General features: G+C 40.7%; 1 protein-coding gene across 1 annotated transcript in view; it reads left to right on the top strand.

The window, feature by feature from the left end:
- The window catches only part of SHROOM3 (shroom family member 3), a 155,392-nt gene that overhangs the window by 18,962 nt on the left and 118,863 nt on the right, over positions 1-17,567 (top strand). Inside the window, exon 2 of the mRNA XM_069978173.1 lies at positions 15,427-15,510. Within this exon, the coding sequence (XP_069834274.1) occupies positions 15,427-15,510 (84 nt within the window). The remainder of the gene's footprint in view (positions 1-15,426; positions 15,511-17,567) is intronic.

The raw sequence follows: 17,567 nt of genomic DNA, 5'->3' as shown, positions 1-17,567 counted from the left end.
GCTATTCCCATGTGGTCGCTTTGGGGTTAACTCCTGTCAGCTTTGCTGCTGCTGTACCTGGAGGGGTTAATGAATCCCTGCACTGGATCTTCTGTTGTGGCTCTGGCTGTGCTTCCCCTGGCCTCCTCTGTATGTCTGCAATGCTGTCAGCTGTAGTTGGCAGGCAGCCAGGAGCAGGGCTGAGGTAAGAGCCGTCCTCCAAGTGTCTCGGCAGGGGAGGGAAGTGTCCTCTCACAGATACAGGAGCGGTGGAGTGCGGCAGAGGATGTGTCTCCTGCACAACATGGTGCCCGCTCAGATACACAGCTGGTCTGTACGCAGGGCACTGCTGCCGTTGGGGGAAAAGGGGGAGGGGAGGTCGGGCTGCTACCAGCACACATTAGGTGTTGGAGCCCCTGGTGTATGCAGTGGCGTTATAATGGGGGCAACCTGGCTCTCATTATAATCCGCCTATGGGGAGGATACCTGCTGTCAGCGCTGGAGCAGTATCAATTCGCTCCTCTCACTGACCATCAATGAAAGAGGTGCCCCTTGCGGAAGTGCGGCGGGGGCCGGATAAAAAGCATCAGGTGGCCACATGCGGCCCGCGGGCTGTAGTTTGGGGACCCCTACTTTAGGTAATGGAGGTTTCACAGCTCGAAAAAGCGGGTGGATCCAGCACTTGTCGGGTGAGAAAGATAAACTGTTAAAAAATATATCTTTATTCCATAATCAGGTTAAAAGTAGGACCCATATAGAAGGGTGCTAGCGGTGAGACGACGCGTTTCGCGCATGATTAAGCGTGCATGCGCAAAACGCGTCGTCTCACCGCTAGCACCCTTCTATATGGGTCCTACTTTTAACCTGATTATGGAATAAAGATATATTTTTTAACAGTTTATCTTTCTCACCCGACAAGTGCTGGATCCACCCGCTTTTTCAAGCTGTGAAACCTCCATTATAAAAATATTAATTGGTGAAATTGTAAAAAAGAATGCAATATGGTAACTTTTGGGGGGTTCCTGTGTCTACGTAATTCACTATATGGTAAAAGTGATATGATACCATTATTCTATAGGTGAGTATGAACACAACCATATGTAGGTTTATATATTTTTTTTTATGAAATCCTTTTTTTTTTGCAATTAATTTTTAGTAAAATGGGCCTATTAAGACTCTTATAACGGTTTTAGTTTTTCACCTATGGGGCTGTAAGTGGTGTAATTTTTTGCGCCTTGATCTTTAGTTTTTATTTATACCATATTTGTGTAGATTAGATGTTTTGATCACTTTTTATTATTTTTTTTATGTATAATGTAACAAAAAAATTGGCAATCCTGGCACTTTTTTTTCCCTCTTTTCGTTTCCACCGTTCGCTGTCCGCGATGACAATTGTTATATTTTAATAGATCAGCCAATTACGCAATTACGCATAATGGGGGAGATTTATCAAAGGGTGTAAAATTTAGACTGGTGCAAACTATCCACAGCAGCCAATCACAGCTCAGCTTTAGGCAGTGCTGAAAGGAAAGCTGAGCTGTGATTGGTTGCTGTGGGCAGTTTGCACCAGTCTAAATTTTACACCCTTTGATAAATCCCCCCCAATATGTTTATTTGGTTAATTATTTTTATATGTTTTATTTATATAATGGGATGGGGGGTGATTTTAAACTTCATTGGGGAAGGGGCTTTGTTTTTGTTTTTTTTAAACATTTTTACTTTTTCTTTTTACACATTTAAAGTCCCCCTGGGGGACTTTTACATACAATCATTAGATTGCATACACTGATCATTGCTATACCATAGGCATATCATTGATCAATGTTATAGGCGCTCTGCTGATTGAGCCTCTCTGTGGCAGAAGCTGCTCCTATCTCTTACACTTAAACGCTGAAGATGCCTGGGAGAGGTCATGGTGGTCTAGATCAGATGTATAAGAAAATTAAAAACTCCACAGAAGAGGTCACCTATGAGTCACTGATATCATGGTGTAAATGTAAATGTTGGGCCAGGCTGGCGTGCTTCTCAGTCTCTGCCCTATGCTACAGACTAGCATCTATAAATTTATAACTCCCCAACATTTTCCATGTTCCATGGGTTATGAAGGTTGAAAAAAAGACAAGGTTGCATACAGTACTGTCCTGTCTGATCTGACACTGGGCGCAAAGAGATGCAGATGCTCACTGGGCAGAAGAGTTGCTCAGGCCACTCATGTAGGCCTCTCAGCAATAGGAAGTAGATCCATGATACTCAGCAGGTGTCTTATAGTGGCCTACAGTCCAGTGTGCAGTTGCGTCTCTCAATGCAGAGATGTGTGTGAATGTGTGTGGTGTCCAGAAGGTGGGGTGCACTAAACAGAATCTTTGCCTTGGGTGCAGTAAAAACTAGCTTCACCTCTGGGTATCAGGCAGTCATTCCAAAGGGATAGACAAAGTGTGGTAAAAAAAAAAAAAAAAAAGCAAGTCAGAGCTTTAAAGTATTTCAAGTACCAGATAAGATACCATGAGAAGCAAGGTCAGTAATAGAGACAAGATTTAAGTATTGTTCAAAGGGATAATACAAAAGCCTTTACAAAAGCTTCAAGAAAACAAAAAATGACCATTGACCATTCTCTCCTTCTATAAACATTTTTATTCCTTGGTGTAAGTAGCTTGGCCCTCTCCTGGATCACCTCTTACCTCTCCAACCAGAGTTTTAGTGTCTTCAACTCCCACGCCATCTCCTTGGCCCCTCACTGTTGGTGTCCCCCAAGACTCTGTCCTAGCACCTCTTCTCCATCTATACTTTTGGTCTGTGACACATCATAGATGGCTTCAAGTACCACCTCTATGCCAATGACACTCAAATCTACCTCTCTGGTCCGGATGTCAACTGTCTGCTAGCCAGGATCCCAGAGTGTCGTCTTCTCCTGCTTTCTAAAACTCAACATAGGTAAACCAGAAATAATCAACTTTCCCCTATCCCGCTCCACTCCGCCATCTAAACCGTCAATCACAATCAACGGCTGTGCGTTGTCCCCCGTTCCCACAAGTCCACTGTCTTGGGGTCACCTTTGACTTTACTCAGTCTCTTAAACTGCACATTTAAACCAGGACCACCTCCTGCCACCTTCACCTCAAAAACATTTCCTGAATCCGCTCTTGAGTCAACCCTGACTCAACAAAACTGCTGGTACATGCTGTCATTATCTCCCACTTGGATATCCTTCTCTCAAGCCTTCCATCTCACACCCTTGCTCCTCTCCAGTCTATCCTTAACTCTGCTGCCAGAATAATCCACCTCTTCCCTCGCTCTGCCTCCCCCCACCAATCCCTTCACTGGCTCCCAATTGCCCAACGATTCATTTTAAATTGTTGACCAGGACATACAAGGCCATCCATGGCAAGGATGGCCTTGTTGACCATGACATACAAGGCATGTCCCTGCCGTATATCTCTAAACTGATATCCCCCTAACTTCCCTCACACAAACTCCCATCCTCTAATGACCTCCTTTAGTACTTATCCCTTGTTCGTACGTCTCACAACCGACTCCAAGACTCCTTACCTACTGTCTTCTTCCTGTTAACTTTATGGATTGTATGCCTTCATGGGAATGGTCTGTTTGCCACCCCCTATTGCTTCTATAGCACTCTGGAATCAAGGGTGCTTTAAAAATATATATATATTAATAATAAATATATAGCCGTACCATATGCATAGGTACTTTATAGCAAAACACCCCTCTATGATCCCCACTAAATGATATTGTCACTTTGTACAATGCTTCTACCTTAAAAGTATTGCTCCTTGCTTATAGTGTGGAATACCTTAGCAATACAGCATGTAATGAAGCATGATACAATTTGTGTTCTCTGTGTGCCTCATGGGGTACCTCTGTTTGGGAATATGTGCATGGGGCCTGGGAAAGACATTAAAAGGTAGCTTTCTCTCTGAAATATTATAGTGACATGGTCTGGTTGCCGAGATTACTTCTTAAAAAGGCAGAAGTGCTTCCCTGAATGCTTTACCCTTTTGACCCTGATTTACAGCGACTCAAGACTCTGTTCTGGAGATTGAGAGGGTTTCCCAACTCTCAGATCCCCTGCAATTTCATACTTATCACCTATCCTTTGAACAGGGGATATGTTACTTTAACTCATTGCATAAAGGGGTACTCCAGTGAAAATAGCTGTTTTTAAATCAACTGTTGTCAGAAAGATTTGTAAATTACTTCTATTTAAAAATTCTATATAAAAAGTATTTTAGTACTTATCAGCTGCTGCATGCCCTGCAGGAAGTGGTGTATTATTTAAAGTTTGACACAGTGCTCTCTGCTGCCACCTCTGTCCATGTCAGGAACTGTCCAGATCAGTAGCAAATCCCCATAGAAAACCTCTGCTGCTCTGGACATTACATGAATAATTGAAATAAATAAAGATACAAAGAGACAGAGAAATGCTCACAAGAGCTTACAGACTAGGAGCACTGGGGGTGACACAAGATTGAGGAGGATTAGTAATTTAGGAATTGACAAATCTGTATAAACTTTGACATTACCTGATTTAAAAACGATTTTTTTTCCACTGTAGTACCCTATTCTGTTAAAGGGGCTGTCCACCACAAAAATCAGCTGGTGTCAGAAAGTGCCAGGGATTTATAATTTACATTTAAAAAAAAAAAAACTCAAGTCTTCCAGTGCTTATCAGCTGCTTTATTTCCCACAGGAAGTGGTATGTTCTCTCCAGTCTGACATAGTGCTCTCTGCTGCCACCTCTGTCCATGTCAGGAACTGTCCAGATCAGTAGCAAATCCTCATAGAAAACCTCTCCTGCTTTCCAGTCTGGAAAAAATACACCACTTCCTGTAGGGCATACAGCAGCTGATAAGCACTGGAAGACATTAGATTCTTTAATAAAAGTAAGTTACTAATTTCTGGAACTTTCTGCCACCAATTGATTTGAAAGAATTAAAAAAAAATCTTTATTCATATTAGTAATTTGATTCATATCAGTCATTATTGCAGGATTATATATACCAGCTGTACCAGTATTTTCAAATACAAAAACATAAAATAAACATAAAATGGAAGGTGAATAGACATCATCAAACAAGACATATAATAGGAAGCTAAAGCATCCAATGGAGGCATACAAAGGAAAGCATAAAAGTGTCTCAACACAGTAGAATAACCTATGACAATCTAATAGGGACTTCAAATAAGAGCTGAACTACTATTTCTAAGCATCACAACAATATCAAAAGTATCTACTAGGTGGCGTCCACAAAAAGTTCTATTTTCAACTTTCAAATTTGTTATAATAGTGAACAGTACATTACATTACTTAGCCACAGTTAAGGCAGGTCATGACATCTGTATCACACTACTCTGGACTTTTCCTCTTGATGGCCTGCCATTGACCCCAGTCTACAGTCTGTGGGGTCACCACCTTTTTGCTAGGGTGAGATGCAGTTCAGGGCATGCACCATGTCACTTTATGTCTTTGTGCTGCATCACTCACTAATTGTACCAAATACCTTTCTATGTTGTTTCACTCCTTTCTCATAAAGACTAATTAAGAAATATAGCCACCTAAACTGATGCTTGATACGACCCACAGATGAACTGTTTTTATGGGGTACAGGGTAATGGTACCTTAAAATTGTGTGGTGAACCAATACGCTGGACATACAGGACATTCATACAGTACATATAGTGCAAAGTGAACACATACTAGAGAAGTTGCATAGAGTAAAAAAGCTGCTTTAATAAATGCGGGCATTAAAGGGGTTATCCAGCGAAAATCTTTTTCTTTCAAATCAACTGTTATCAGAAAGTTAAATAGATTTGTAATTTACTTCTATTAAAAAATCTCAAGTCTTCCCATACTTATTAGCTCCTATATGTCCTGCAGGAAATGTTATTTTATTTTCAGTCTGACACAGTGCTCTCTGCTGACATCTCTGGCGGAGACAGGAACTGTCCAGTGCAGGAGAGGTTTTCTGTGGGGATTCATAGAAAATCGAGACAGAGTTCCTGTCTCGGCCAGGGATGTCAGCAGAGAGCACTGTGTCAGACTGAAAATAAAAGATTTCCTGCCTGACATACATCAGCTGTTAAGTATGGGAAAACTTGAGATTTTTTAACAGAAGTAAATTACAATTCTATATAACTTTCTGATATCAGTTGATTTCAAAGAAAATGATTTTCACTGGCTAACCCCTTCAAAGAGGGTAGAAGTCCATTCGCAGTACTTGCAGCTGTACTGTAGGTTTACTGGCATAGAAAATCCATTTAAGATGTAGTCTTCCAAGGTATTGCAAACACCTTTGTTCCTGAAGTTAGTAGTTTTATGGTTTTACACCCATTTAGCTTAGTAAAATTCACTATATTTGACCATACAAAATTTGTGGTTATTGCTGTAAAAGAATTGTACTCAGGCATATCTCCGATGTCATATAAAAGTAATAAAGAAGGCTATTGAGCACATAGCACGCCACTTAGAGGCATAGGTTCACCTATTCCGGTAGTTCATAGGAAGAGCTGCAATTATGCTTTTTAAGTAAAATGTTTGCTTTTTGAAAAACCTGCGTACTCTTAGTTTGGTGGCTGCTACTTTGAACTTTTCAAGTGTGTCTAGTACATATACTTGATATATACTTATATATTTTAGATAATAAAAAGTTCAAAAGCAGATGTTGTATTGATTTCTTTGTATCCTTTTTCTGTGAAAAACCCTTGATGAGTACTTAAACTGGCTACTGATGAGAAATTTCCATCCTCTCCTTCCCATCAAAGGTATAGTTATATAGGTATAGAAATATTAGGGCCCAAATACTAAATAGGTAATTTATGTGCTATTTATTAAACTATTAAAGGGAAAACTATTCTGGGAAAAATTCACTTTTCCCCTATCCACAGGATAGGGGAAAAGAAGGAGATTGTGGGGGGAGGAGGGGGTCACCCCTGAACCCCCTTTGTAATGAATAGACCCCCGGGTCAGCTCCCTATTCATTTCTATGGATCGACGGAAAGAGCTGAGTATGGTGGAAGAGCGCTGTATTTGGTTCTTTCTCTTGCTCCATAGGAATGAATAGAGTCACGAGTCACATGCTGACTTAGGGCTCTATTCACAACAGAGTCAGCGGGGTCTGATACGGAGATTGCCGGAGGGTTCAGGGGTCAGATCTCCTGTGGATAGGGGAAAAGTGTTTTTTTTTTCCAGAGTACCCCTTCAAGCTCTCAGGCTATGTTCACACATAGTGTTTAATTAGCATTTAATTAAACACTAATTCAATGCTATGTGTGAACATTACTTCAAGTTAAAGAATGGGGTTTTAGGCTATGTTCACACACTATCAAAATGACGGCCATTTTATTTACAGTTCCTGTCACAGACAGAGGTGGTAGCAGAAAGTACTGTGTCAGACTGGAAAGAAAAAAACAAACATTTCCTGCAGGACGTACAGCAGCTGAAGTAGTGGACTTTTAAATAGAAGTAAATTACAAATCTACAGTATATAGCGTTCTGATACCAGTTTATTTAAAAAGATTTTTTTTCTTGTGAGTTCCCCATTTGACAGGTGAGGATGTATACTCATATGTATACTGACAGTTGTATATTTTACTCCCACAATAAAATGCCTGAATGCCTATATCACATTTCCACGCTAATTTGAGTAGGTGACAACACAAAAGTAAATCTCCAATTATCAGCTTAGCGTAGATAAAAAAACATTCCTATTGCTATTATATAAATGGGAAAAGAGACTAGACTGACCGCATAGCTATAGGGGGTGCAGTGGTCATAGTCACATTTGGGCCCTGGAACCTCAGGTCTGCCACATAAGAAGAAAGCATTAATATAAGTAAAACGTAAAAAAAAAAATGTTCAAATGGGGCACAAGAGTTTCCTGTTTCGACTATAGATTACACTTACATTTTTGGGCTTTGTACATCTTGGGGGAGATTTATCAAACATGGTGTGAAGTGAAACTGTCTTAGTTGCCCCTAGCAACCATTTAGATTCCACCTTTCATTTTCCAAAGAGTCTGTGAGGAATGAAAGGTGGAATCTGATTGGTTGCTAGGGGCAACTGAGCCAGTTTTCCTTACACCATGTTTGATAAATCTTGTGGTTTGTTCTATATCGGGCCCATGCTACTTACAGATTTGTGAATTTGAAGAAGAGTCTCTAAATGTAATTTTAGTAATCAGGCCACAGAGTCGTAGTCATGTGAGATAACGGCGTTCCATACAATGGAATGCAGATGATTAATATCAGGCCCAACTATTTATAAGGCATATGGCAACACACCCATTTGATGGAACTGCCCTTTAAATTAATTTGACATAAATGCCATATAGATAATATCAGAATGCACATCTTTCTTTATGTCATGCTGTATGTCTTATCTCCACCAACAATGGTAATACATCTCACCCATGTAGAGTATAATATAATGATGTAACAGCACTAATATAATAGTAATGTGGATATACCTTTTACATATTTTTTCCTTTCTAATGACATAAATGCCATATAGGTAATATCAGAATGCACATGTGTCTTCATGTCATACAGTATGTCTTATATTCACCAACAATGGTATACAGCTAACCCATGTAGAGTATACTATAATGATGCAACAGCACTTATATAATAGTAGTGTGGATATACTTTTTACATATTTTTACCTTTCTTATTATTAATTAGCATTATGGTAAGGGGTTAGTGATTGACTCAGCTATCCACTGAGACCCTAATAATCACTAGGATATGGACCCCAGTGAGAAACGGTTCGGCAGTACTTGTATTGTTGCATAGAGTGGCAGTGAACATGCTCACATACCTGTCCATTCAAACTTCTCAATGTGATCATGCTTAGATTCCCATTCTAAGGATTAGCCAATGTCCTAGTAGTAGTTCTTGGTGGTAAGTCCCTCACCAGACGTTGTATCAATGATTCATTGAAATAAGCATAGCATTATTGTTAGTGTTCACATCCATGGAGAATTTGATTTCCCTGCAGCCGCTTCCTTCACAACCACTTCTGCTTGTAAAATAATATCACAAAATTACTGAGAATTAAATTCCTTTAAAGTGAAAAAAAACTTTTGTCATGTCCTGAGTGTTCAGACCCTGACCGTTGGTGACAGCACTCACCGCCCTGTGTTAGCGAAAAGAGACAGCCTCACATATTTACATTATGGGGGACATTTATCAAGGCAAAATGGTGTATTATTTGGCGGAAAAGGCCAGATGCAAATAAATTTATTCGCAAATGGCCGTTTTGCGAAAACATATTCGCATCTGGCCATTTTCTGCCCGGTCTGCATGGGGGTGTGGAGGGGGGGGAACAGAGGGCGCAGATTCTAAACTGGCGTAGGCTTCCTCGGCGCACACACTGATGCACACAGGATTTATGTAGAGGCATAGTGCCTCTACATAAATCTCCGTAGTGTTGGCGATGCGGGGACATTTTTAAGGCAGGTTCAGAAAACGTCAGACTTAATAAATGTCCGTCTATGAGTCCGACTCATCACATGACACATAGCCGGAAGAAGACTGCGGCTCTTTCTCACAATCAGTCACAGTTTGAACACTCAGACCCGCACCAAGCATTGGTCCAGTATGATGAACTGGGGGCTGGCCCACCAGCCCCTAGTGTGACGATCTCCCCTCTGTGACGCGGCTCCATTGATCCCCATGCCGACGCCAGTCTCTTAAAGGGGTTATCCAGTGCTACAAAAACATGGCCACTTTTCCCCCTACTGTTGTCTCCAGTTCATGTGCAGTTTGCAATTAAGCTCCATTTACTTCAATGGAACTGAGTTTTAAAACCCCACCCAAACCGGAGACAACAGTAGGGGGAAAGTGGTTATGTTTTTGTAGCTCTGGATAACCCCTTTAAGAAAAAACACAAAGCGATGTACCCAGTGGTACTTTCGCTTTGAATTTGTATGAAATGAGTTCTCCAATTAAAATAGCAAATATACTACAGATAGTTAGGGATGTATAATAATAAAATACACCCTACTTATCTCACCCAATCCACTTATGACAATTTTAACAAGCTATAGCCTTGGTAACTGGCTGCAGTGTGTTCAGAGCCAGGAGAGCCAAGAGAGCCCTCGATCTGGGGCACTGAGGTGGACTCTGTGATGTAGGTGATTATGTTATTATTTTGCTTTCGTTTTTGTTTTGTTTTTTACTTGAAATCAGAAAACATTTTGATGATTTCAGAATGCAATATATTAAACTGCAGAAATAAACTGTTCAGCTTTATTTTCTGAATAACCTTCCTTTAAATAGGGAGGGTCCTCATAGCATCCTATAATAAGCATCTGTCAACTATAATGAGTGACTATAGCATTTACTGATGGACAGTCATGATTTTATGACACATAATGAAATATCTGGGCATACTGTTATGAGAACATTAAAGTATGATTTACAACTAATATATATGATTTAAGCTACATATTGTATGCTGCAAGGTTACATTCTTCTCATATATGGTAAGATGCTGCTGTGATGTAACCTTATGACAGGTGTGTTATTATCCAGTAATGTGTAATTAGCTTTGCTGATCGTATTGACCTTTGTGCCTATTAGATAATAGCGAGGAATGTGCAATACATCTATGAAAGTCACAATCTGTTTACCTTGGGCTTGTGTACAGAAACTGTGCTAAGTCTATGTTTGTGCATGAATATTAATCCATCCAAGAGTCTTGCGTGCTAAGCAGCAGCTGACACGTATATCATAGAAAAAAACATTGAGAATCCCTAGGAAAGTATACATTCTTCTGTTCCCATGGATTTTCAGTTTAGTGCCACATCGTAGCAACTCTAGGATTGCAATGCAAATTTAGTTCAGATCTCATAGGCCAGGACTGTTGAAGACCTTTGGCCACATAATGACTGGTAAAATCATGGATAATGCAACGTCAATGATTGCTGCAAACACCGTGGGCCTTATATACTAAGATTGTCAGGTTTCAAAAACCCTAAATATCAACATTTTCGTTTCCCATACCGCCACATTTAGAAGTGGCTGATTTTTAGAATTCGAAACCTGTCAAAAATGACACTTTGTATGATAGATGATGATTATGGGAGGATTGAAGGGACACACACACTTTTCTGGTTTTTAGACAAAAATGACGGGCAGGGGAAATGGACAAAAAGATGCAATTTTTAGTAAGAAAATGGTAAAAATTCCTATAATTTACTTGCAACTTTTCTGAAAAGGAGAATTTGAAATTGTACATAGGTTGCAGTAAGTTACCATTTTACTGGAACCAAAAGTCATTACAGGGTCCAAGCCATAATAAGGCACTTTTGGATTTTTTGACAAATTAATAAGAAAGGATATGCAAAATAGCTCTACACTTCATGGGCAAAGAGTCCCTTCAAGTCAAGTCCACTGTATAAGGCTGCATTTACACGTTCAGTGTTTTTCCTGGTCCATGGATGTAGTCCGCTAGCTACATCCGTGATCAATGCAAAACCGTCAATGTTTACATACATTTTGTTTCTGTGTCTGTGTTTTTTACGGACTGGTTAAAATTGTAGTGTACTAGTTTATATCTGTGTTTTTCACAGATCATGGATGTATGTCACATCCGTGTACATCCATGAAAAACACGGATCTCATTGAATTCTATGGGTAATGTGTGCCCGGCTTCCGCTCCGAATTATGATATGTCCTATTTTCCATAGAACGGATTGTGGATCCGTGGAAACACTGAACATCTGAATAGCCCAATCCAAAGCAATGGATATCAATATAAATGTGGAAAGCAATATAAATCTGTCCATGTGCACAGAAAACCCGAAATGTTTGAATGCAGCCTAGGTCTCCACACCTCTTTATGACGGACGGAGAATTAGTATCCATTGGACCCATGTAGATAGGCCTCTCACTAGCCAGCCTACAGCCTACTCTGCACTGAAGAGGGGTAACAACCCCAAAACAGCTGTCTGCAGATGGGAAATATTTCCTTTTGGAGAGATTGTTTGGCTTGGCATGGATCTCCAGTCAATTTTCTAAGATTCCTACACAGAGTGAGACTTGACATGAAGGGACATCCTTTTGGCCAAGAGGTGTGACAGCTATTTTGCTTTTTTCCCAGCATTGCTAATAAAGTAGGAATGGCCTGTAAGTCTCTACACGTCTTTATGATGGACTTTCCTTATTAGTAGAATTAGTATCTCTTGGACCTACAACAAATTGATAACAAGTCATGAAATATTTTAATAACTGTGTCTTCGATATTGACACAATAGACACATGGATAGCTAGTAGTGTAGTGTAGTGTAGTGAAGAGATATTAGTAACCGAATCCACCGTTAGCAGTGGGTTCGGCCAGCAATAGTCTAAAGTGTATGGGAGCCTTAGGGGTCACTGTTGAACAAGAGCAATAACGAGGTAAGAAGGATGTCCGACTCCAGATATCCAGTCCCATAAAAGCAAACTTTATTTGAAGATTAAACAGATACTCCTAGTCCAAAGGATCAACATGTTTCGGGCTACATGCCCTTTAACAAGAGCAATAAGTAATAAAAGCAAAGATCCTGTAATCCTGTAATCCTTGGAAGAAAAGAAAACTGCTCTGCATAAAAGGTTAAATGGATTTTTTAGGACAGTGATATTAACCCCTTAGTGACCACCATATCGGCTTTTTACGGCGGTCACTACTGGGCTTTATTCTGTCCCTGTTAGCTTTTTTCAGGCAGGGACAGAATAAATGGTATCACCGGGGGAGATCAACTGTCAGCATGACAGCTGATCTCCTGCTGCAACTACCCAGAGCGGTAATTTACAGCTCTGGGTAGTTTTAACCTGTTAGATGCCGCGGTCAAGTCATGACAGTGACATGTAACGAGTTTCGGTCAGGTGCGGTCCTATACTCACCTGATCGGAAGTCTCGCGGTGAGGACCGGGCCTCCGATCATCGCTATGGCAAAAGATTGCCAGGGTAAAGCCTCTACACAGTCATGCAAGAGGTATGGCTGTGTAGATTGCCTGTCAGTATCGTTGCTGACAAAGGCAATACACTGCACTACAGTAGTAGTGCAGTGTATTGTAACAGTGCTGAAAAGATCACTGCTTAGTATACACTAGTGTACAGTAATGTACACTAGTGTAAAAGTGAAAAAAAAAGTTTACACCAAACACACACACCAAAATCCCCCCCCAATAATAAAAGTGCATTAATTTCCTATACATAATAAAACATTACATAAAACCCCGTAAAAAAACATAAAACCTATACATGTTTGGTATCACCACGTCCGTAATGACCCAATCTATAAAACTATTTTATTAATTATATCGCACAACACACACTGTAAAAGAAAACTTACAAAAAAAAAGCACCAGAATAGCTGTATTTTATCAATCCACTTCCGAAAATACATAATAAAAAAAGATCACAATGTCATATATATGTAATACTTGGTATTAATAAAAACTACACATCTTCCCACAAAAAATGTTCCCAAATCAAGCTCTGTCACACAAAACTTAAGAACGATATGGATCTTGCAATGTGGCGATAGTTTTTATCCTTTTTTTTAGGAAGATAGTTTGTATTGTGCCAAAGTGGTAATAATAATAAAAAAAACTATGCAAATTTGCTATCGACATAACCGTAGTGACCCAGAGAATACAATAATTATGTTATTTTTACCGCATGCTGAATAGCGTATGTTTGATATTTAAAACAGGAAAAATTCATTATGATTTTTTTAAATTTTTCATGATACTTTGATGTTTTAACAAAAAACACGCAATATGGTGACCAAATTTTGGCCCAAATATAAAGTGCAATATGTCACTAAAAAACAATCTCAGAATGGCTAGCATACATTAATGCATCACTGCCCTATAACTGCATAAAGTGAGACAGGTCAGAATATTTAGCTTGGTCATGAAAGCCCAAACTAGCTGCAGCACTAAGGGGTTAATGGCCAATTCTTTTGGAAGGCTATCAATCTTAGATTGGTGAGCTCTAATACAGCGCTCCAACAATTACCATGCTCCCATCATTTTTTTAACTTCTTCATGACCAAGGTCATTGGTGCCCAGATGTCCGGGTCAAATTAAAGGAGAAGTCTGGCAAAAATTTTTATTAAAGTATTGTATTGCCCCCCAAAAGATATACAAATCACCAATATACACTTATTACGGGAAATGCACATAAAGTGCTTTTTCCCTGCACTTACTACTGCATGAAGGCTTCACTTCCTGGATACAATGGTGATGTCACAACCCAACTCCCAGAGCTGTGTGGGCTGTGGCTGCTGGAGAGGATGATTTAGAGGGCAGGCAGCTACGGGATTGCAGCTGCCTGTCATTATCCTCGGCGCCGGACACACTAATATGTGTGGGGCCGCTCACACTGCAGCGGTCCTGCACACATCAAAAGCCCCTCACTGTCAGGAATGTGTATATACGTTCCTGCTGCACGGGGCAGGAACATATATGTACATATTGCTGACGTGAAGGGGTTAAAGGGATACTTTGTCCAAATCTAAAAATATGGTGCAGGCAGGGGAAGGGTGGAACATAATAAAGAATCTATACTTACCCGCCCCCTTGCCAGCGCAGCTTCACTAGCTCTCTGACAGTTGCCGGGCTCCTGTTTATCCCGGTTTTGAGCATCGTCACATCCCAGCAGGAAGTACCTGCTGAGCCAGACAGTCACTGCCGAGGTGAACTTCCCCATTCATTGACTGGCTGGGCATTTCTCAGCAGGGTAAATATAGCTTCTTTATTATGTTCTCCCCCTACCCCCTGCCTGCAACAGATTTTTAGATTTGGCCAGAGTTATCCTTTACAAAAAATAGCAGTATGTAAGTGTTATATAAAAAGATGAGCAAGCCAGCCAAGGTTCAGGTTTGTACATCCCGAACCATTAGCTTTTGAATCCCGCTGTCTGTCTACTCCATAAGGACGGTGGAAAACAGGGATACAACCTATGACCTCAGCCGGTTTGCTCATCTCTAGTTGTATACTACTACAGTATAATTTCTATTGAATGGGTGAAACACTTTGATTGCATGCCCAACCATAAGTGGAAGAGCAAGGCAGTACAGCACCCCAGGCAATGATGTGCCATCATTTACAGTACATTACTCTTGGCCTTCAAACATAATTATGACATAACCTCACAGTGTAGCTTTTGTTTAATTTTCTGATGGTATTAAAACTATTTCATAATCCCTGAAAAATCAAAGAGTACCCCTCACCGAGCACTACTGTAACTAATGCACAATTCACATTCGAGACATTCGAGTCCTGAAGAATTTGCCAGCACCAAGGGTGTTATCAAATGTTGGCAGCATTCTAATGAATAGTGTAACTTTATGATTTTATCTTCAATATTATTAGTAGCTCCTTCTATTCTTTTGTCCTGATGGAGAGCCAGCTGCCCATCTCTAACTTCTTCTTTTCCAGAACTGTTTCTGAAAATGCTTTGCTCAAAAGCGTTTCTCATCTAGAAAAAGAAGACCTCAGCAACAGACAAATCTCTCTGGAACAGTAAGTAATTGGATTTATATAGTTCCTGCTTGTTAGGATAAACTCTATATGAAGTTTCTAGAGTTGAGCAAACTTTTTTTTTTTTTTTCTTTTAAAATTTTTTTCTTTATTTTACATAATCCAAACACAAACATAACCAGACCCCCCCCTATCCCATCCCAACAATCAAATTAAAGCTTCATAGAACAACAATCCCAATCTATAGGTACAGTTACTCCTATTTGTTCTCGACAAAACATTCCTCGTCATTTACAAATTTCTTTCTTTCTCTCCGTGTGGTTAAACTTGCAGGGCGCCCCTCTATTATCTACACCTATCCTACCTAACCCACCACCCTACCTATGCTTACTTTAAACTCACTCAACCCACCAGGTTGCGGCATAGCCACACCCCCACCGCGCCGAGGACAGGGGGAGATGGGCAGACAAGACCAGAGCCAACCCCCTCCACCTCTACACAGTACCGGTTGTAAACGTCAACAATATCCAAAATCCAACTTATCCAGCTTGCTCAGATAACCGCAACCAACTTCAACTCCTTATCCTGCCAATCCAGCCCCTGTCAAGGGCTACACTGGCCACAGATGGGAAAAAACTCACTCGTATAGCTATCCACGGACCCTGCGCGCCGGATCCTATGGACAACTGCCCTGTCCAATCCAAAGGCTTCCACCATCCATCTATTATGGACTGCAGTCCCCACCAGATGACCGGGTACAACTCATATATTTTTTCATCCAAACTTTAATAATAGCTTAACAGTGATCCGAGTAAATTCCAGCCTGTTTACTCGACCCTCTCACGGCCGGGCCAAACTGCTTCCAACCACTATGTTGGCGGGTCGGTCCGCCCAAAGCCGCCCCCCCCCCCCAACCAGGCAAGCGCGCAACCACACCGCAACCCCATTCACACGCCAGACATCCAATATAATACTGTATCCACGGGCGCCCTGAAAGTACCTCACAGGTTACATTTCTTCCTCATCATTAAGGAGGCAAATTTATTTACATCACATGATATTCCCTATATAATCCCTTCCTCCCAGCCCCACCCCCTCCCCATCCCAACAGAGAACATGCATAAAGAGAGGAAAAAGTAAAAAAAAAAAAAAGAGTTGAGCAAACTTTGAGCGTGTCCGACCCCAAGTGTGCAACATTTGATTACCGGCAGCCGAAGAAGTTGAATGTAGCCCTATAGAGACCTGGAAAACAGGGATACTGCCATAGGCCATAGGCTGTATCCATGTTTTCCCAGACTTCTTAGAGCTGCATCAAATGTTGCACACTCGAATTCAGACGAACCTGAGCATGTTCGATGTTCACTCACCTCTAGAAGTTACCCATCTGCTTACAGATGCTTATACAAGAAAAGTAGAGACTGGGTCAGCTCACCATGTGCAGGATAACGTAGTAAAGTGAATGGTTTCCAAATGTAGAACTGGAGTACGTGTCAAAGGCTGGGCTACACCACCAGCTGGGCAATCATAGAAAGAGGAAATCCACAGCTCCAAATAAAGTTCAAAAATTTATTGGGTGTCCATAAAATGCATACAAAAATTTTAAATACAAGCCGACACGTTTCGGGAAGGTCTCCCTTAATCATTGCCATGATTAAGGGAGACCTTCCCGAAACGCGTTGGCGTGTATTTTAAATATATGAACACAGCCTAGCACATAATATTTGCTTATTTTGACAGAGGCATGTAAGAAACTATGAGCCCATACAGAACAATTGCTCCATGCAGGATGCAGGAGAATGTAACACAGAGCCAGTATGAAGCAGGCAGAACCAACGAACCCACTCCATACACCCCTAAAAGCCCCATGATGTACTGGTATGCCATGGTGGCCTAAGGGGTTAACTTCTCAATGGATAGCGCTCCTTTTCTACAATCTATTTGATTTGTATGTTATGCTATGCATTTCTAGACTTTGTTTACTTAGTCAACTGCCAATGCAACAACTCTCTCATCAACAGACGCTCACACTTCATCTATTTACATGTCACTTCTGAGGTATTCCACCATCACCTCTCCACTTGACCTTTACTGTCATGAAA

This window comes from Dendropsophus ebraccatus, chromosome 7 (genome assembly GCF_027789765.1).
Source record: "Dendropsophus ebraccatus isolate aDenEbr1 chromosome 7, aDenEbr1.pat, whole genome shotgun sequence".
NCBI lineage: Eukaryota > Metazoa > Chordata > Amphibia > Anura > Hylidae > Dendropsophus > Dendropsophus ebraccatus.
The sequence above is the reverse complement of the archived record's forward strand: the minus strand, read 5'-3'. Positions and strand labels throughout refer to the sequence as shown.